Source organism: Eptatretus burgeri, chromosome 6 (assembly GCF_056783735.1).
Source record: "Eptatretus burgeri isolate ZD-2024b chromosome 6, Ebu_testis_v1, whole genome shotgun sequence".
Taxonomy (NCBI): domain Eukaryota; kingdom Metazoa; phylum Chordata; class Myxini; order Myxiniformes; family Myxinidae; genus Eptatretus; species Eptatretus burgeri.
Window position 1 is genome coordinate 69,205,935 of NC_140966.1, and position 21,465 is coordinate 69,227,399.

At 41.9% G+C, this 21,465-nt stretch overlaps 1 protein-coding gene across 6 annotated transcripts in view; it reads left to right on the top strand.

The window, feature by feature from the left end:
* The window catches only part of RABGGTB (Rab geranylgeranyltransferase subunit beta), a 32,733-nt gene extending 18,745 nt beyond the window's left edge, over nucleotides 1-13,988 (top strand). For 5 of the 6 annotated variants that reach the window (XM_085885555.1, XM_085885552.1, XM_085885553.1 and 2 more), the window contains 7 exons: nucleotides 1,809-2,006; nucleotides 5,592-5,697; nucleotides 12,327-12,379; nucleotides 12,510-12,620; nucleotides 12,817-12,942; nucleotides 13,100-13,249; nucleotides 13,352-13,988. In XM_085885555.1, coding sequence (XP_085741681.1) covers nucleotides 1,818-2,006; nucleotides 5,592-5,697; nucleotides 12,327-12,379; nucleotides 12,510-12,620; nucleotides 12,817-12,942; nucleotides 13,100-13,249; nucleotides 13,352-13,492 — 876 coding nt within the window. In that variant the 5' untranslated portion in view covers nucleotides 1,809-1,817 and the 3' untranslated portion in view covers nucleotides 13,493-13,988. Of the gene's footprint in view, nucleotides 1-402; nucleotides 460-1,808; nucleotides 2,007-5,591; nucleotides 5,698-12,326; nucleotides 12,380-12,509; nucleotides 12,621-12,816; nucleotides 12,943-13,099; nucleotides 13,250-13,351 lie in introns of all 6 variants that reach the window. The other variant, XM_085885556.1, reaches the window with a different exon arrangement.
* Nucleotides 13,989-21,465: the final 7,477 nt, after the last annotated feature.

Genomic DNA, 21,465 nt, shown 5'->3' on the forward strand with positions numbered 1-21,465 from the left:
CAGAGGTCATGTAAGGTAAAAAATTCTGTTACCGTGCTAACTTGTGATCCAATGATTGGATTTTGACCAAACTTGATACAAGTATGTATAATGATGTAAAGATGAACTGATTAGATTTTGGAATCAAGAGGTCAGAGGTCATATTATGTTAAATGTGATACTTGAAAACAGCTGAAGGAATTTATATCAAACTTCATACAAGTATTAAAATGATGTAATGATGTGTTGTAGAGGCCTGTCGGTCGAAGAGTATCCTTCTAGTTTAATGTTGCATTGTTCTTGATGACTTTTCTTGACATTGCCACCAATATTTTTTTTCTAGATGTAATGCCAAAATGGCTGAACACAAAATCCCTAGCCCACAGTCTCGATATTAGTCTGTTCACCCATGCCTTTTGACAGGGCTCAGAAGAACCACTTGTCATGCACTGAGTCCGCTGGTTCATATCAGTCCTTAATGTAAGCATAATCTCCTGTGGTGGCACTTGGTCGCATATCTCTCCGACACTGCTCATGTAAATACCATGCCTTTTATAGTAATGTGGGTGTTTATGATTTTTTTTTTCCTGGTCCTGTATCGCAAGTCAAACCTGTCTGTCCACTTAATTTTCATGATTTGTGTAATTCTGTGATTCTCATACCTCAGGGTTGCTGTTAAATGGTCTTTGTTTGGCTTGCTGTTAAATCCTCCTTCGCTTACAATTGCCATGACTCATGTCTGTGTTGTGTAAGTTTGGCAAGGAGAGTGGTGGGTTGTGGAGAGTGACATGGTGTATTGTCTGTGTTGTGCAGTACAGTTCCAGAATTTCTCATTTTTCCAAATACAGGGTGGTGCAGAGCCGACTGATGCACTTGGATATGCGATAATTGAAACACATGAGGTTTATGTTCAGAGGTTGCAATTTTATTATTTATGGTAGATAACATCAGGAAGGTGGCCTCCACGAGTTGCAGTGCATTATCTTAGAAAAATTGTCCCACAACTCCAAAAGTTCCCCCACCCCACCCCTCGGACAGGAGAGCGGTCTGAAATGTGTCAGTGGGCTCGGCACCACCCTGTACTACTTCACACATCTCTGAAATTTGGCATTTAGCATACGTTATGGTTTCGTTGTAAGAAATGGTGCAGAACTTATTACATGCTGCATTATATGAATAAACATTAATCACATAGGCCAAACAACATACGGCAATCTATGGCTCACCTCCAATCTTCAGAAAAATACAACATAACATCAGTGACCCACATCCATATGTTAAGGGAGTGGAATATTAGATTTTGTCAAGGCTCGTGCCAGGTTGTGTTGGCGGACAAATCGATTGATTGGCTTTTTTGCCCAACTTAAATTTGATAAAGGTATGAGAGATTGATGGGCCCACCCCCACCTTCCCTCACCACCCAAATTGGGAAAAGAATTTAGAACTTGACCGTGGTTGCAGCACACATTGGTCAACTGTTTACGAAATGTATGCAATTTTACTTTTCGTATCTGCAAGCTAATGCTAGAAGGGCCAACTGGCTGAAAGCACCTCTGAAGGACAGAACACTCTGCCCGAGAAGCACCAAGATGATAGCTTATAGTTAAATTGAGAATCAAACTCAGGCTAGACAGCTCCATGGCAAGTATGCTACCTTTGAGCTCTTCTTTCAACACTGAGCAATTGGAGGCAAACTAAACTATGGCTGTGATTGCACTCATCGGCTTTGCAATAAGCCTTTAGCCTTGAAATCAAACCGACAGGAAGAAAAAAAATGCGAATGCAGAAAGGAGAATAAATGAGTCAAAATAAATATTTCTCTTCTCCAGGAATACTGCATGACGGAGTATTTGCGGATGAGTGGCGTGTATTGGGGCATCACCGCCATGGACCTCACGGGCTCTTTGACACGCATGGACCGGGAAAGCATCCTGGAGTTTATGCGGCACTGCCAACACGACTGTGGGGGTATTGGTGCCAGCCAAGGGCACGATCCACACCTGTTGTACACACTGAGTGCCGTGCAGGTAAGAAATTGTGCCATTAATTGAAACGATGCATTCCAAAGTCCATGGCCAAAAACAAAAGAAAACCTATGCAAATGATAAACTATCTCGCTCGTAGATAATGCCAAAATTGTTTGTGATTGAAATTTATTCTGCTCATCATAGGGGTGGTAAAAAAAAACTGTGTTGTTCACTCATCCTTTGTTTTAAAGTAAAAGTGACCAGAGAAGAGATTTTATGAATAATAATTTGAGGTTTTGGGTTATGCCAGACTCGTGGTGCCGCAGCATAAGCCATGAACTACAAAATGTAGCTTGTCTTTTATTAAATATTGGATGTTTTCTGCTGTTTTCAAATTTTAAGAGTATTCTCGCTTCTTCGATTCCTTCTTTCTTTTGCTCTCACTTCCCAACATTGCCTATCGCTCAATGTCATCGATATACGCTATCGCTTGTTTTGAGCTCGGAAGAACTTGGAAGTTGAGCTATATCCCACAAACCTATTTGAGTTTCCTAGTTTGCATTAAAGAAAAACCTTGTTTTTTTTGTTTGTTTTTTTTTTTCATTGAATATATTTTGAATTTTCCTGCAAGTTTGATATAATAAATTATTTTATTTCTAACATGAAAAGGCATTTCAGTATACATCAGCTTCAGCATCATTTCATCATTTCAGCATCAGCTAAAACTCCTCACAGAAGCATCAATGAGCTTCATATAGTTTTGACAGACAGCCGTCATATTTGTTTATCATTCAAAAGATGAATACGTTTGTTTGGTCAGTACACCTGAGACCACAAACACAATTTTTATCAGCGGATTCATTGAAATGTGTGTCAGGAGGGACTTTTATATTTAGTCTTTTTTTTATATCATTCCAAATATTGTCAGATATCGTTTCTAATAACGTCATTTCTTGACAAGGTACAATACTGTGCAAAAGTTTGGGTTATTTCAATGATATTCATACTTTAGGGTAAATTAGTCAAATAATTATCAATGATGACAGTCATATTTGTTTATTATTGTTAAAGTAACAGCCTTTGTAAATGCACGTGAAACAAACCGCTTCAATAAATAACAAGAACGGTGTCATTTTATAGTATCAATCAATACTTTGTGTGTCTACCCTTTGCCTTCATGAGTGCCATCACTCTTCTGCCCATGCTTTCTGGATATCAATGAAGCACTCTTACAGAAATATTGTGGAAATATCCTGTATTACATTCAATGGTTCTGTAAGATTCCATAGGTCTCAAAAACTTTCTCTGGTGTTGAATAATCTATTGTATTATAAATTCACTCCTCTTCTCTTCAAAATGCTGCTTTCAAATCGATCCTTCAATCATTCCCTCTCTAAAAGTTCCCACTCTTGCAGCTCTTGCTTTCTCCATTCTCTTAACTCACTCTTTTCCCTCAAATCTCCCCCCCCCCTCACCCTTCTCCCTCAAATCTCTCCCCCTTTCCCTCTCAAATCTCCCCCTCACCCTTCTCCCTCAAATCTCTCCCCCTTTCCCTCTCAAATCTCCCCCCTCACCCTTCTCCCTCAAATCTCCCCCTCACTCTTCTCCCTCAAATCTCCCCCGTCACCCTTCTCCCTCAAATCTCCCCCGTCACCCTTCTCCCTCAAATGTCCCCCCTCACCCTTCTCCCTCAAATGTCCCGCCTCACCCTTCTCCCTCAAATGTCCCCTCCTCACCCTTCTCCCTCAAATGTTTTTTTTGGTTCAGGTCAGGATCCAGATCCAGCCTGTCAGTGGGATACAAAACATATACTGTTCAGTCTGGCGGAGGTCTGCGCTCCACAGAGTTCTGTTCTAATTTTCAATGCATACATACTCGTACCTGCCTCCAAGAAAAGTATTGAAGAATTCACTTGTTAATGTACAACTTCATTGTTAATTTCTTCAGACAAGGAAATAATGTTGTGAAAATTTGTTTGGTGATTTACAAATTTTTTATTTCTGAATTTTTATCTTGCCAAAACAAAGTTTTTGCAAGATATGTTAGTCAGCTTGTATGTTTTTTTTTTTGTTTTTTTTTGTTTGTCTGTAATCACCTATAAATAATTCTGCAGAGCACAGTTATCATTGGAAATTTTTGTAACTTCGCATATCAGAGGCCTATAGAGGTCCCTTTCTGCGCATAAAAATTTGAAGGTCAAGGTCAAAGGTCAAGGTCACTGTCGCAAATCAGGGGAGTCGACGAAACCCTTATTTTTTGAGTAATTTTGATCGGATCGTCTTCAAACTTCATGGGAATATAGTTCATGGTCTGGCGCTCAGCTGATTAATTTTTGGTGGCGATTGGCCTTGACCTTCATATGTTTTTTATTTTTTATTTTTTTTTTGTCTGTAATCACGTATAAATCACTGCAGAGCACAGTTATTATTGGAAATTTTGTAACTTCGCATATCAGAGGCCTATAGAGGTCCCTTTCAGCGCATAAAATTTTGAAGGTCAAGGTCACTTTGTCGCAAATCAGGGAGTCGACGAAACCCTTATTTTTTGAGTAATTTTGATCGGATCGGCTTCAAACTTCATGGGAATATAGTTCATGGTCTGGCGCTCAGCTGATTAATTTTTGGTGGCGATTGGCCTTGACCTTCATGGTTTGACCCCAAGGTCAAATTTTCAAGTTTTAGGAACCATATCGTGTAGTACCTCAAATTGAACACCTCGATGAGTGCTTTCTAGATATCTCAAGCTTGAGATATTATGACGTCATTTGGTGACGTTATGAGGCAAACGCATATTTTTCATGGTTACCCTGTAGAACGATTCTCATCGGAATCTCTCGTAGGCAGATATTCCTCAAGGAGTCGCTCCTGGTGGATAGCAGCTCTGTTCACCTCAGTGTGACCTTAAAGAAGTCACACGTGGTCACCTTTTGGCAAGATACGGGTCACCCTGCGGGTGACATTGGTTTATTTTATTCTTTTTCATTTCCCCTATAAATGCAGCTGGGCTGGCAGGGTAACCAAGAGGTATGCACACTCACCTCTGGGCTGTCTACCCTGGGCTTGAATCTCAGCCCAGCTATAAACTCTTTGTTTTTTGTATGGAGGGCGATTATGCATCGGTGTGTGCGCCATCCTTCAGAAAGATGTTAAGCCAGAAGAACCATCTGATAGCTTGGTTGTTGAGGGTCGTCAAAGATCCCGTGATGTCGTTCAGAGGAGGCGCATCATTGCTGGAACCCTGAACAAACTTGCAAAATCCTTTCACCTTTAGTCAAGTTTCCTGCGATGGAGTGGCAATCTGTCCAGGATTGGTTCAAACCTCGAAACGTTTTTCAAATTACCATGATACACTCTGGAGCTCAAAAGGGTGTATAGGTCTCCAATTAATTAATTAATTAGATGCAGCTGCCTTTGTTATTGTAGAGTCCCCTCCATTTGGGCCTTACTTTGAGAAAGTGAGGTGAGGTGAGGTGGGTCGCTGGGTTGGAGGTGTTCTGATCTCAAGTCACTCAAGTGCAATATGTTCTTGGTATTAAGCCTTTTTTTTTCAATGAGCTGTCGTCCTTTTAGCATCACAATAATGTCGGATCGACAAATTTTCTAATTTACAACAATGGTTTCATTCTAAATATCACCACCACCCCAGATCCTCACTTTGTTTGACAACCTTAACACCATCGACCTGGAGAAAGTTGTTGAATACATAAGAAGCCTTCAACAGAAAGATGGATCCTTTGCTGGAGACAAGTGGGGTTAGCCATTTTTAACTTCTATCTTTGTTTTGTAAAACTTTCACAATTAGTCTACTTGCATGCCCTTTCATTTTTCCAGTCTCGATAACTTCCATATTGCATACCTCAGCAGTGTGTTCACATTGCACAGATCCTATATCTGTGTGTATGTATGTATGTATATATATGTAATGTTTTTTTTTTTTTTTTTTAAATAAAGAGAATGACATGGGGATTCTCTGACTCTGATGTTACCATACTCTGTTACAGTGTGTCAGTTATGCCATAGCAGTTTCTTGGCAAGGGCTACACTAGTGGTTTGCCATTGCCTTTCCAGCAGAGATTTGGCCAGGGTTCTGGCGATAGCTCTCCCACTCTTCGCAAAGGACACTGTGGGATCTTTAACGTCCACCAACTAATGCCAGCAGATGGGACGCCAAGTTTAACGTCCATCTGAGGGATGGCACATACATTGATTAATCATTCACCCTGCCTATCAAACACCGGGATGGCAGTTTATAGCTGGGCCGAGATTCATCTCCAGACTAGACAGCTTGGAGATGAGTATGTCATCCTTTTAGCATCGTACCTCCAGGCCATCCTGCCAGCCATATATACATTATACCTACATACATATATACTGTATATATACTCGCAGATAACTGGGTTCCACCAGGCTGTTGTATGGGAAGTCATTCCCAATCGAGTGTGGAATATTTTGAGGGTTTGCTCGGAATGTCCTTTGACAGAATAATAGTCACTGACTGTAAAGACTGCTAAGGTTTCTTGACAAAGTAAATCGACAAAAAGGTAATTACAGAAAACTGTTACGGTTGCTCGGTTCATCCCAGTTGTCTGGTTTGAGTCCAGCGAGTTGCCTCAATGCGACAAACGGTTGACTGTTTTGGGGTCTTCCCTGCCAGATTATGCGCCCAAATCCGTGATACCGTGCGGATTGAAAGTCCGAATCAGCCCAGCGTTATGCTGTTCAGACATCGCAAGTCGTATGCTAATTCGGCCGCGCATACTTGAGGTGTGACGTGGTCCGGGAGTGCAGTGTTTAATAATCACCTCAGGAGAACCACAACAGTCAGAATTCAACCTGAGACCAGGTCTATTTAACTTGACTGAAGTTCGATGGTGTGTCATCATAAATCCCCATGGTTCCCACCCAAAGCAAAGTTGAAAGATGGTAAAAAGTTCCACCATGAATGGCCCAAAATCAAATTTTGAGTTTTAAAAAATATATAAATATATTTTTTTTAATTAAAAACAGACAGACAGATGTAGCAGATTACAATGTCTTCTTTTTTTCCCCCAAAAGCGTGGGAATAATAAAAAAATTGCATGGGGAAGGAAACACAAGGAAGCAATAACAGTACCTTATAAATAAACCCCTTACCCACTACCCATATGAACTAACAGCATTCCTTAATTAGCGTATGCCTTCGGGCCTGGTCAGACGCACAACTTGAGATGGACAAAGAGCAAAGGACAAGTCAGAAGAGAGTTAGCAGGATAAAACTGGCAGTCTGCAGAATAAATTACCCGCAATCTCAGCAGCTCGGGCAGGAGAATGTCCCATGCCCTTTCCACAATGTCCAGAGGAGAGGACGGTGGCTCTGGGTGAAACAGAGGGCTGACCACAGCTTTTCTGATGCTGATTCCAGGCGACTCCTCCCTTCCCTTTTCACAACTGCCTTTTTGCTTTGAGCCTTTGTTTCACAAATGACGCTTAACTCTCTTCCCCACTCACTCACCGTTGGATGCTGCTTTAGACAGGTAGGCGGAGCGACCCCTCCGTGACCTCCCACCCTGAAGCTCTGAGACATCATTGCCTGGTTAAGACGGCCTGACAGCGTTTGCCACAAAAACTTGTGCTGCTAGCGTAGTGAAACGCTAAATTGAACAAATGGCAGATTACAGACAGTGGGGTTTGAAATATAGGTAAAAAAACGAGTGTCTGACACTTTCTGTGAAAAGCAATATTTTGGCATTTTCTATTTTGTTGTTATTTCCATTTATGGGTTTCAAGAGGTGGGAGGAAATTCTCCCAGAACTCAAAATCTCCACCTCATATTTTTTGGTAAAGCATCATGATTCATGAACTAAACTGTGAAACTTCATTCTCATAGCCTCGTTCCAAGGGTTCTTTTCAAAGTCTTCACTGAACCTCTGACAGCCTCCACTTGTAGCTCATTTATCATGATATTTCTTGGAATGATTTTAAAGTACTCAGTAAGGGTTTTCTTTATCGTTCCTGTAGCTCTGACTATCATTGTTACAATTTCAGCTTTCTTCAATTTTCACATCCTCTTGACCTCATTTTTCAGATCCTGGTATTTGGTCATTTTCCTCATTTCTCTCGCGTCTAGTCTGAAGTCATTGGGAACCGAGACCTCAATCAACAATGCTGACTTTTCCGTTTTGTGTTTGAGCACCATGTCCAGAAGCAATGCTTTGTTTGCAGTGTCCACACTTGACGGGATCATCTTGTCACATGTGAGCATCAATTGTTCATTTTCAAGGATCGAATCTGGTTTGTGTTTCCATGATTGTTTTGGGACCACGATGTTGAAATGTTTACAGATGTGCCACTGGATTACTCTACAGATACTGTCATGTCTTTCTGTGTACAGCTGTTCCGACATGAGCTTTTTACATCCCGAAAGGAGGTGACTGGTACGTTCTGTTTCTACCTCAAAAAACCTGCATTTGTCCAATTGGCTCAATCCTGCCATTTTCTTCAAGGCATTAGTGTGGTGTCCTTGTCTTGGGCATTTATCATGACTCGTTCTCCATCCCAACTACTTTGACCACTTCTTAGTCATTCCAAAGAGCCTTCCTTGTCGATCCCTATTCTGTTGAGCTCTTTTTTAATGTCTTCCTGCTCTTTTGCCATTCTCCCATTTGTCACAGTGTATCTACTGATATTTCCTTTTCTACTACTTTGGGGTCTGAGAAGCATATTTAGTTACGTGTGCCAATTCTCATCCCCCTGCACTGCCCCCCCCCACCCCCTTAAAGGGGGCGCATGTGGGTGGCAAGCCTGTCTGACACGACTCGGCTATTTATCAATGAAGATTGTTGATTTTTGTGTGAGATGAAAGTCTATCTAGTCCACAACAATTGTTGAACACGTTCACTTAGGTATACTCACATATATGCCCCCATCACAAATATGTCCTCTGCTGATACTGTGAGGCAGTTGCCTCAGATTTTGGCGCCAAGTACACAGAGTTTGGGACAGTTGTTTTAGAAAACACAACTCGTGAAATGGCCCCAATCACAAAGACAAACTTGCTTTCTTTAAGGAAACAAAGAAAAAAGTGACATAATCAAAGACTAAAGAAGTTAAGATCAAACATCCCTTTTTGTTAAGCTCTTTGTCATGTGACACAATGGGTAAGGGAATCTGACGATGTTCTTTGAGCATGAATCTACTCCCACCACCATCAATGAAGCCGACTTCTGACGAGGCCAATTTCTGCACATTATTCTCCAAGAGGTAAATAAGAACAAAGATGACACTGAGGCCGAACATCCAATTCCTCTAATATGTCCTGTAGAGCTATTGTCATTGATGGAGGACTTGCCTTGCCATACACTTCCCGATTCCAAAACCAACTTGCACCACATTCGATGATTTTTTTTTACCACTATTCTGTCCATACTTGATCTCAACTGTGCAGCTGAAATCAGCTCCATATTGTTTGAGATCAGTATCTTGAGCACAGTATCAAAGCTGAAACTAGACCAAAGAGTGGTGGCTCAACATCAGGAACTCGCAAACATGTGCCGGGTGCCACACCAGTCCCACATGGTTCTCAACTCTGGAAACAATTCCTCTCTGATCCAAGTAATAAGGAAGAATTGTTTGAGTACCTCTCTCTGGAAGCAAGCAAGGCCAGATACGATGATGACAAACATCTTCTGGTGACCTCAAAGGACAGTGTTCTTTATGTTGATCCTGGCGACATCATGATCAATACCTGCAATCATGAGGAAGTCGAAATGCGTATTGTCATGCATCTTATGGCCGCTGCTCGGGCATGCCAAACTCTTCTCATACAGACTGGTGACACAGATATTTTGGTTATTTATATTGCTCCACTGGCTACTATTAACCAAATCTACCCAGGTCTTGAACTCTGGGTGGCCTTCAAAAGAGTCAATGATGCCTCCCTCCTGGGGTGGTGGGGGGGGGGACTGATGGGGGCAAATATGTGAATGTGTTTGACAATTGTGGACCAGGTTGACATTCTTCTACCACCAAAATCAACATTCTTCAGTGATAGTCAAGTTGTATCAGACAGGCTTGCCACCCACTGACTCCCTCCTTTAGGGGGCGTTGGGGAGCAGTGCACGGGGATGAGAATTGGCACATGTAACTAAATCTGCTCCTCAGACCCGAAACTAGTAGAAAATTCCCCAATATGGCTTTTCACACCGTGTGTCAGACACTTCAGTTTTTTGACCCCCACTAAGAGGGTAAAATGGTAAAAATGGAGTAAAAAGGTTTGGTAATTCTAGATACAGTCATTGGGATTGTTTGACGTCTCCAACTAAACATCAAAGCGCCATATATCTCGTGGCTCGATTAATTAATTTACACTTTGCCTCGGCATTCACTTTAAGGAAATAACAGCTCTATTCTAATCATTATTAACCCCTAGGAGCTATTTCCACAATACATTGGATGGGAAATTGACTGAATAGTTTGTGGTTATATTGTTTTTGTACTTCCAGTAGGTGTGCGAATGAGCGACTGAGCCGATATACCGCCCGTGTGTGCAGGCTCAGCACAAAAATGCACACAACTCGAAATTTTCTAAATATCGACATTTGTAGATTTCCACTTGCACTGTCTGGACCCAAGAGCTATTAACCGTTTGAGAACCACAAACGATTTGAGGTATCTTTATCTTTGAGGTATCTTTCATGGTGAGGCTGAATCTTTGGGCCTCTCACTCTCTCACCACAGGCAGGTCAGTAGTCTTTCCATCTTCTACAGTCTCCTCTCTGGTTTCCCCCCCCACCCCCCATATTTCCACAGGGTGCTCAAGGTCGGCCAGCAACCCCTTTCTGGTGAAACTACCAAAATCACGAATCACTGTTCACCTTCACTCTTTCATTCCTCTTTTTTTTCCCGCCTTTGGAATAAACTCCCACACTCTCTTCAATCCCATTCTTCCTTCTAGGTCTTTAAAACAACTGTTCACCACCACCTCTTATCTTCCCCCATCCAAAACCATGATCTTTTCCACCCACGTTAATCCAACCCAAACCCACCTCCTTCAAATTCCCTGCCTTCCTTCCTGAAAGTTCCCTGTAGTGTCCATGTTTTGTTTACCCCGTGTTCTCCACCCCACTCCATCCCTCTCCCTTCCACAGATCTCCTAATATCTTTGTTCCACACTGTTTTGTCCTTCCCTCTTCTGCCCCTCTCGTCTCCTGCCCCCTTGTTGTGTGTTGTATGTTAGCTCCCATATGAGCCTCGACAATGTATAGCAAAAGAAATAAAAATAACACAAGCATCTTGAAAGTAATTTTCAGATACAAGTCTAATAGAATTATTAGTTTCGCTATAATAATCACGAATATGAATCATACCGGGCGCAGTGGCGTGCACCTGTAACCGGCTACTCGGAGGCTTGGGTTGGAGGATCGTTTGAGGACGGGAGCTCTGCTCTGCGCTGGGCCGCGCTATGAGAGGGTGTAGGGCAGCCCGGAATCATGGTGAAACCCAATCCTTATCCCTGTGTCGTAAGAGGCGACCAGGGTTGTGTCAGGAAGGGCATCCGGCGTAAAACCTGTGCCAAATCGGTATGCGGATCATAACGGATGATCTGCTGTGGCGACCCCCAACGGGAGCAGCTGAAAGAAGAAGAAGAAGCACGAATATGAATCGAAATTCAAGAGTGTGCATGCATGACGAAAAATACAAGTTCTTCTAATCAACGACAACAACAAAAAACGTCATGGAAACGACAAAAGCTCTTACCCAGTGTTAGCTACAATGTTTGCAAATGTACAAACATCACGTAATCTAAAATTGCAGGGAAAATATCGGAGATAACTTACACCACTTTAAAGTTTAGGGACGTGTATGCTTTGATTCTTCAAAGCTGAAAAGAGGTGTCATGCAACATAATACATGTTGTGGTTATGACGTTTACCCCGTTCAGGCACGATCGTGCAACTTGCATTTGTATAGGTTTATATAGATAAGAGTGACGTGTGTGCGTGCGTGTGTGTGCGCGTGTTGTATAACACGTACTCACACATAATTGGTGCACATTTCATGAATGCAGCAGTTCTGACTAATAAACCAGGTCATAATGTAAATAACAAACAAAATAGGCTCATTTATTCACATTGACTTCTGTTAGCTTCAAAATGTGAGTCAGACATTGCACATAACTTTTTGTTTGAGATATCAATATAGAAACCCTGCTTTTAGTTAAAATTCAAGTGAAACGCAAGTTCTTCACGAGCTTACTCAAAATAGTAGAGGAATTGCAGGAATCTGTAGCTGGTGGATTTATTTATTTATTTTTTTTAAAGACCATACCACTGTTTTTGTCATTCATGACAGTGATCTTGCAAAGGAGATATGCACATTGACAGGCCTTCCTTTTGTATTACAGGTGAAGTGGACACTCGCTTTTCTTTCTGTGCTGTTGCCACACTTGCCTTGTTGGTGAGCAGACCATCGTAACTTATGGGGCTTCGGAAGATCACAATTTACATTTCGTGATTAATAGAAACCTTCTCACTTTGTGGTAAAACCAAAGCACTGGGTTAACCTTTCCCACATTTCTGTGGCGTAGGGGCGGTTGGACGCCATTCGTATGGAAGAGGCTGTAACCTTTGTTCTCTCATGCATGAACTTTGATGGAGGTTTTGGCTGCCGGCCTGGTTCAGAATCGCATGCGGGACAGGTAAGATGTACAGCATCATTTGTTAAATGCTCATTTTGGGAGTTAACCTTTTCAGGGTAATATCTCCAGCTCAGTAACCTTTCCATATTCACCAGAATGAAATGGTTAAGACAACTCTTGGGATGATTTAAATAACATTTTAAAATTGTATGTCACAATCCATATTAACCTTTTTTATGGGCCACTTCCCATGTAGGTGTACTGCTGCGTCGGCTTCCTGACCATTGTTGGACGGCTCCATCTTGTCAATGCAGACCTGCTTGGGTGGTGGCTTTGTGAACGTCAGTTGCCATCAGGAGGGCTCAATGGACGACCGGAAAAGGTGTCTAAATTTTATCTGTCTCTCTGTCTCTCTGTCTCTCTCTATCTTTTTTCTTCTCTTTTCCTCCTCCCCTCCCCCATTACCTTATTTTCCTATTCTTTAATACACTCACTTTTCCTCAATCCATCTGCTGCATCTTCCTTCTTCCCCACATCAGCTGCCAGATGTTTGTTACTCTTGGTGGGTTCTGGCCTCTCTGCGTATGCTTGGGAGGCTTTGCTGGATTGACAGCAAACGACTACGCACGTTTATTCTGGCATGCCAGGATGAGGAGACTGGAGGATTTGCAGATCGTCCTGGAGATGTGGTGGGTGCAGTGGATTGCATTAGGAGCAAGACTACAATACAGTATAAGAATTGCTTTCCTTATCTGTACATTTACTCTTACCTTTCAAAACCCTGTTTGCAGGTGGATCTGTTTCACACCCTTTTTGGCTTGGCTGGCCTTTCACTGCTGGGGGAAACACAGCTCAAGCCTGTGAACCCCGTGCTATGTCTACCTGAAGAAACAATACAGCGGCTGGGGCTGCACCTTCAATTGCTTAAATAATTCCAAATCTGTCTTGTGTTTATAGAACACTGCTCCCTCACTCACCTTAATTTATCCAGGAAATATCTCAAAGGCTAATCTGCATATTGCATACGCAAATAATTGTGGAAGTATTCAATCCCCACAACATACATTGTAATGTGTAAATGGCCCTTAATCCTCCTGTGGTGTTCAAATGAGAGGTTAAATGCTTTGAATTTCTCCGATAGCTGATGTCACATGACATGGTACTTTTTCTTTAAATGGCATTTGTGGATTTGTCTTTTAAACCAAGCTCCACTAACCATTGGACAAACGGAAGCCAAACAGTTTGTTGGTTAATATTTTGTACAGAATATGTGATAATACTTCACGAAACTGTCCCTAAAGTCAGAACTAATGGTGCAGGGTGCTGTTGGCTGCTGAAAAACTGACCCTTGTTTCCTGTCAAATCTGTGCAACATGCTTTCAAATGCTGTTTTCAGCTTTAGGAATAAATGTTCCAGTGATCCTTTCACTATGCTTGACACCTGTTTTATATGAACTCCAAGAGCATTGTTTCATTGACAACTCTCTTCTGTTAGAAATGCCATGTTTAGTTTTGTTTCTACATCGGCACACACCTTTAGTGTACTTGGTAGTTTTGGATTGCATTAGGTCTGAATCTGTGTTTCACTGCTGTTACTTGTAAAGTAGTCATGCCTTGGCACAACTATCGATTATAAACTACGAGTAGGGACTGTCCGGCTGGCTGAGCTTTTCCCAGCGATGGAGTCGTTGACCTCATGGTGGTGAGCTTTGGCCTGCAGGTTGGTGGCAGCACTGCCTGACCCCACATCCCAATATGCACGATATAGCCGTCTTTGACGGCCTCAAAACGGACGTCATGGCCAACGTGTGGTAGCTTAAAACTTTGCCAGATTCTGAAGTACCTACACCCAAAATTTGGGGCCTCCAGGTGCTACGGTTTGGCTGTGAAAGAGCAACATACAAGCGCTAAAAATATATATATATATATATATATATATATATATATATATATATATATATATATATATATATATATATATATATATATATATATATATATATATATACACATGAGTAATTTTCAATTTTTTTACACATTTCCACATTTTCTGAATGTCAAGACATTTGCAAGATTCACGTAGATGATTGGTGATACGCCAGGAATATCGCAATTCGACCTTTGCATGTAGCAATTTATTTTGGAACCTTCCGTTTAGATACTTGAAACAGGTATAAAAGGCATACCTGTTGTTTCCAAGCACTTTAAATCAGCTGTGTGTGGCAAGTGTGATTAGCAAACTTGGATCAAGCCGGTGCCAGCACGGTGGCAAATTGCCTTTGATTACATCGATGTAATTGGCTGATCGATGCTGCATTGGGCATGTGGCTTCCCCTTTCCGAGGTACTCGTCATCACCAATATGCAATTAGCAAAGAGACCACTCATTGTTGCTCTGTAATCTTGATTAATACAAGCATTTGGGCCCTATCGTCATTAAGGCACTCACTAAAATTAAATATATAATTATATAACCGTGATGTTGCTGTGCTGTAATAACCACTTATGGACACTGAAAATCACTCTGTATGGAAAAAGCAATCATGACACCAAAAAAAACTCCCAGCATCATATCAGCCCATATCTCCCTTATGCACCCCAATCAATATACTGGAAAGGCTCATCTATACTAATAAATGTCAGTGTGTGTGTGTGTGTGTGTGTGTGTGTGTGTGTGTGTGTGTGTGTGTGTGTGTGTGTGTGTGTGTGTGTGTGTGCTTCATAACTCCAAAACAATGAAACCTATCACCCTGAAACTTTACATGCATACGAAGAAAACTCCAAAGAAGTGCATGAGTGAAAATTGGGTTTTTGGGTTAATTAAAACACTCCTTTTTATTTTTTTGTATACACTGTCAAGGCTCGTAGGAGAGCCAACACAGATTGTAGAACAAGGGGAGCAGGAGATAAGGGGTGGAAGAGGGAAGAAAAAAAAGTGTAAAACAGAGACATGAGGAGATCAGTGGAAGGGATGGGGGTGAACAAGATGGACACTACAGGGACTTTCAGTTCCTTACACGACGGACTTTCAGGAAGGAAAGGGAATTTGAAGGAGGTGGGTTTGGGGCGGCTTAGCGGGGGTGGAAAAGGTCGTGGTTTTTGGATGGGGGAAGATAAAAGATGGTGGTGAACTGCTGTTTTGAGGACCTCGAGGGAAGAGTGGGATTGAAGAGAGTGTGGGAGTTTGTTCCAAAGGTGGGAAAAAAGAGGAATGAAAAGGTAAAGGTGAACAGTGATTCGTGATTTTGGTAGTTTTACCAGAAAGGGGTAACTGGCGGACCTTGAGCACCCTGAGGAAATATGTGGAGGAAAGATCACAGACAGAGCGGTGGGGGGGGGGGGTGAGGCTGGAGAGGAGACTGTGGAAGACAAAGACCACCGACCTGCCTAAGGTGAGAGACCCAAAGACTCAGCCTCATCGCGGGAGATACCAATGATCCTAAATGCCTTGGCTTTAACAGGGTGAAGCCGAGAAAGGTGAGAGCACCAGTCAAGACAGGAGAGTAGTACTCCATCAGGCTGTGGACGAAAGCTTTGTTTGTGCTCAGGAGCTCAGGTGTGCCAAGGAAGGACTGCATGATGGAGGATGCCCAGTTGGCGACTGGCTTTGGAGGCCAATTTGGAAACGTGGCTTTCCCAGGAAAGATCATGGCAGATAATGAGACCTGGAAGCTTGAAAAGACATTCAAGAGGGTTGTTGTTATGAAAGTTGATGTGGTGAGGGGGGGGGGGGATCCAGACTGTCCTTTCGGAGAGACATAGTGAGTGTGAGATTTGTCAGGATTTAAAGACATGTTCCACATGTTGGACCAGTTTGTCATTTTATCCAGATCTGCAGAGTGAAGAAGTTCCTGCTTGCCAACCTAAGGGATGACATCTGGTATGGCAGAGGGTGTAGTCATCAGCAAAGAGATAAAGAGGATTTTCCAGAGGGACAGGGAGATCATTGACGAAAACCAGAAAAATAACAAAGCCCAGAATGCTGCCTTGAAGATCTCCAGCATGTACAGGAAGAGAGGATGAGAGAACTCCATTAAGGGCCGCACGTTGTCTGCAATTGGAGAGGAAGCCTGCGAGCCATGAGTGGAGATGTCCTTAGATACCATAGGAAGACAGTTTGGTGAGCATGGCAGTGTGCCAGACCATATAGAAAGTACGGATATGTCAAGGGATAGGGCTCTGATTTCATGTCTGGCATTGAGTACATCCATCCATTGTTGGGAGAGCAGAAGCAACATATCCCAGGGCAGAGTGACCTGGTCTGAATTTTGAAGATAATTAATTAACGGCATTATTCAATTATATCCTTCATCAGGCAATCCTCGGCCACCTCGCTCTCTTGGGTCTTAAGGCGTATCCGAGGTAACCTCACTGGGGTCTGAAGCCGCCATGTTTTTTGGCCTGCTCAACCATCCCTTGACTTGGAACAGGCCGCAACGATTTCTGAACCATAGTTTTTTTTTTCCACTTTCACTCATATTATCGAATGCCTGTTCGTCATAGCTACGAATTGCTGGGTACATTCACACTTGTCAACTCTCACGTTTTTGTCGTGAGACTCAGGACTTTCTGTTGAAAGTCACGTTCTCGCTAATATGGAATATGCAAAGCCAAGAAGCGAACGTAGAATTCTTCTTACATTCGCTTCTTAAATATATCAAATTAAAGTCTTTTTGCTATGAAAAAATAAATATTACCTTAACATTACCTTCACAACAACAACTACACCGCCGAGAACAGGATCTCATCTAAAAATATATATTACCTCAACATTACATTCACAACAACAATTACACCGCCTATAACAGGATCTCATCTAAATATATAAATATTACCTCAACATTACCTTCACAAAACAACTACACCGCCTATAACAGGATCTCATCTAAAAATATAAATATTACCTCAACATGACTTTCACAACAACAACTACACCGCCGAGAACAGGATCTCGTCTAAACAATATAAATATATATATATATATATATATATATATATATATATATATATATATATATATATTACCTCAACATTACCTTCACAAAAACAACTACACCGCCTATAACAGGATCTCATCTAAATATATAAATATTACCTCAACATTACCTTCACAACAACAACTACACCGCCGAGAACAGGATCTCATCTGAAAAAATAAATATTACCTCAACATTACCTTCACAACAACAACTACACCGCCGTGAACAGGATATCATCGAAAAAAAAAATTTCCTCAACATCACCTTCACAACAACAACTACACCGCCAAGAACAGGATCTCATCTGAAAAAAAAAGTCCTCAACATTACCTTCACAACGACATTAACACCGTCGAGAACAGGATCTCATCTAAAAAAATTAATATTACCTCAACATTATACCTCAACATTACCTTCACAATAACAACACCTACACCGCCGAGAACAGGATCTCATCGAAAAAAATTAATATTACCTCAACATGATACCTCAACATTACCTTCACAACAACAACTACACCGCCGAGAACAGGATCTCATCTAAAAAAATTAATATTACCTCAACATTGCCATCACAACGACAACTACACCGCCGAGAACAGGATCTCAGATGCAAAAATATATGTTACCTCAACATTACCTTCACAACGAGAACTACACCGCCAAGAACAGGATCACATCGAAATATATATATATATATATATATATATATATATATATATATATATATATATATATATTACCTCAACATTACCTTCACAACTACACCGCCAAGAACAGGATCTCATCAAAAAATTAATATTACCTCAACATTATCTTCACAACGACAACTACACCGCCGAGAACAGGATCTCATCTGAAAAAAACAAAATCCTCAACATTACCTTCACAACGACAACAACAACGCCGAGTACAGGATCTCATATGCAAAAATATATATTACCTCAACATTACCTTCACAACGACAACTACACCGCCAAGAACAGGATCTCATCAAAAAAAAAATTACCTCAACATTATCTTCACAACGACAACTACACCGCCTCGAACAGGATCTCATCTGAAAAAACAAAATCCTCAAAATTACCTTCACAACAACAACTACACCGCCAAGAACAGGATCTCATCAAAAAAAAAAATTACCTCAACATTATCTTCACAACGACAACTACACCGCCTCGAACAGGATCTCATCTGAAAAAACAAAATCCTCAAAATTACCTTCACAACAACAACTACACCGCCAAGAACAGGATCTCATCTAAAAAAATAAATATTACCTCAACATTACCTTTACAACAACTACACCACCAAGAACAGAATCTCATCTGAAAAAAACAAAATCCTCAACATTACCTTCACAACGACAACTACACCGCCAATAACAGGATCTCATCTAAAGAAATAAATATGACCTCAACATTACCTTTACAACAACTACACCACCTAGAACAGAATCTCATCTGAAAAAAACAAAATCCTCAACATTACCTTCACAACGACAACTACACCGCCAATAACAGGATCTCATCTAAAGAAATAAATATGACCTCAACATTACCTTTACAACAACTACACCACCTAGAACAGAATCTCATCTGAAAAAAACAAAATCCTCAACATTACCTTCACAATGACAACTACACCGCCAAGAACAGGATCTCATCTAAAAAAAATAAATATGACCTCAACATTACCTTCACAACGACAACTACACCGCCTAGAACAGGATCTCATCTTAAAAAAAAAGTACTAGATTGAACGTAGAATTCCTCTTACATTCACTTCTGACTTTACTTATAACTTGTTCACAACTGTATACGCAATTTCCGGTAACTTCGGCCTGGATTCGGGATCAGCGATCAAATAATGTAAATGACGATTAAAAATTATTTTTTGATGATACGGGAGATATCTTTATTAAAATAAGTTTGAGGAAATATACACCATGTCTGATATTATTTGTATTGGGTCTTTCATGTCTCCGACGATGCCTTTATCTCCCGGCATGCATCATTCCCCATGACAAAACCGGAAACAAAAAAAAAACAGAAGCAAAAAAAAGAAACGGAAACAAAAAAAAAAACGGAAGCAAAAGGTGTGATGAAATAAAGGATGAAGTGCCGCGCGATCACGTGTCGCGCAGCTCGCACACGGGACAGATAAAACCAAGATGCCGCGCGGTCGTTGAGATTGTCCCTGGGGCATTGTCATTTACGGCGATGGTTCACTTGGTGTTTGTTGAATGGTGGGAATTGAGAGTATACCGGACTCCGTGCTTATGCTGGCTAATTGCTGATATATTTTGCGGTGATCGACTGCACATGTATTCCTTTTGTGTCTGTAGAGACGGCTTCAATCAAGTGAAATAAAGCCTTATACTCTGAAGGTTTTTCCCTCGCATTCACTTCAATTTATTTCACTTGATTCCTTCGGCTGCCTCAAACGACTATGGACAAGATCTACAAGCCAGAGAGGTTCGATAGGTTCAAGAGAGCCAGAGAGGTTCAAGCCGTAGGCCACAGACTCCGAAATGAAGTGGACCCATTGGTACCTCTCCTTCTCACACTATCTGACCATCATTGAAGAGGGAGCCAACAAACTGGCCGCACTTGTAAACCATGTCTCGCCAAGTGTATTCAGGCTCTTCTCGGAGTGTGACACTTATGACGCAGCGATCGACGTGCTGCGGGCGCTCTACATGAAGCGCAAGAACGAGGTATACACAAGACATCTTCTCAACACACGCAGGCAAGAAGCCGGTGAGACAATCGATCAGTTCCTGCAAGCTCTGAGGGAGTTGGGCAAAGACTGCAATTTCCGGGCTGTAACCGCCGAGGAACATCGAGATGAAGCGACCCGAGAGGCGTTCATCTAGGGGCTCAGGTCAGCTCCATTCGGCAACGCTTAACGGAAAAAGCACAACCCACTCTTGAAATGGTAGCTGACCAGGCTCTAGCTATGGATGCGGCTCAGCAGCAATCTGAGTCATATGGGACACCGGTGTTGCGAATGAACGCTGCCATGGTGGAAACTCAAAGAACTCCCTGGGATACCTCCGACACTGAGGATGGAGATAAACCTGAGGAATCGGATACCCAGACCTCGTCAAACTCCTCAGCAACTACTTCGGTTGGTAAATGTTTCTTTTGTGGGAATAAAAGACACCTCCGTAACAAATGCCCCACCAGGGATGCCACATGCATGAACTGTGACAAGAAAGGGCATTATGCCAGGGTATGTAAATCTACTCTTAGAAGAAATAAACCCACTTCTGCGGCTCTTTACTCACAAAAGAAAGTAACAGCAGCTTCACCGGGGAATCTATCCAAAGTTATCATCAACGTACGAATTAACGGGCATATGGCCGAGGCGCTGATCGATACAGGTAGCTCTGAAAGTTTCGTCAACAGCTCACTAGCGAAAGGCAGGAAATGGAAGATCCACCCGACAGACAATACGGTATGCATGGCCGCCACATCACTACAGTCCAGCGTACGAGGGTACTGCAATGTTGAGTTGGACGTAAAAGGGTACACGTATCGGGATGTAAGGGTACTGGTGCTTCGTGATTTATGCGCAGACGTAATTTTGGGTCATAATGTCCTCAAGCAGCACACGAGCGTCGAAATACCCTTTGGAGGAAACAAACCTCGTCTAATTCTAAATGCTCTGACCACCGCAGAGGTATCGTCCCCCCTGCTGTTTGCTAACTTGTCGCCAGACTGTAAACCGATAGCGATCAAATCGCGACGATATACCACCGCCGATATGAACTTCATCACTTCCGAGACCAAGCGATTACTGGAAGAAGGTATTATAGAACCGAGCGATTCGCCATGGCGCGCGCAGGTATTGGTGACCACCAACCAGAACCATAAGAAACGAATGGTTGTCGATTACTCTCAAACGGTCAATCGCTTCACCC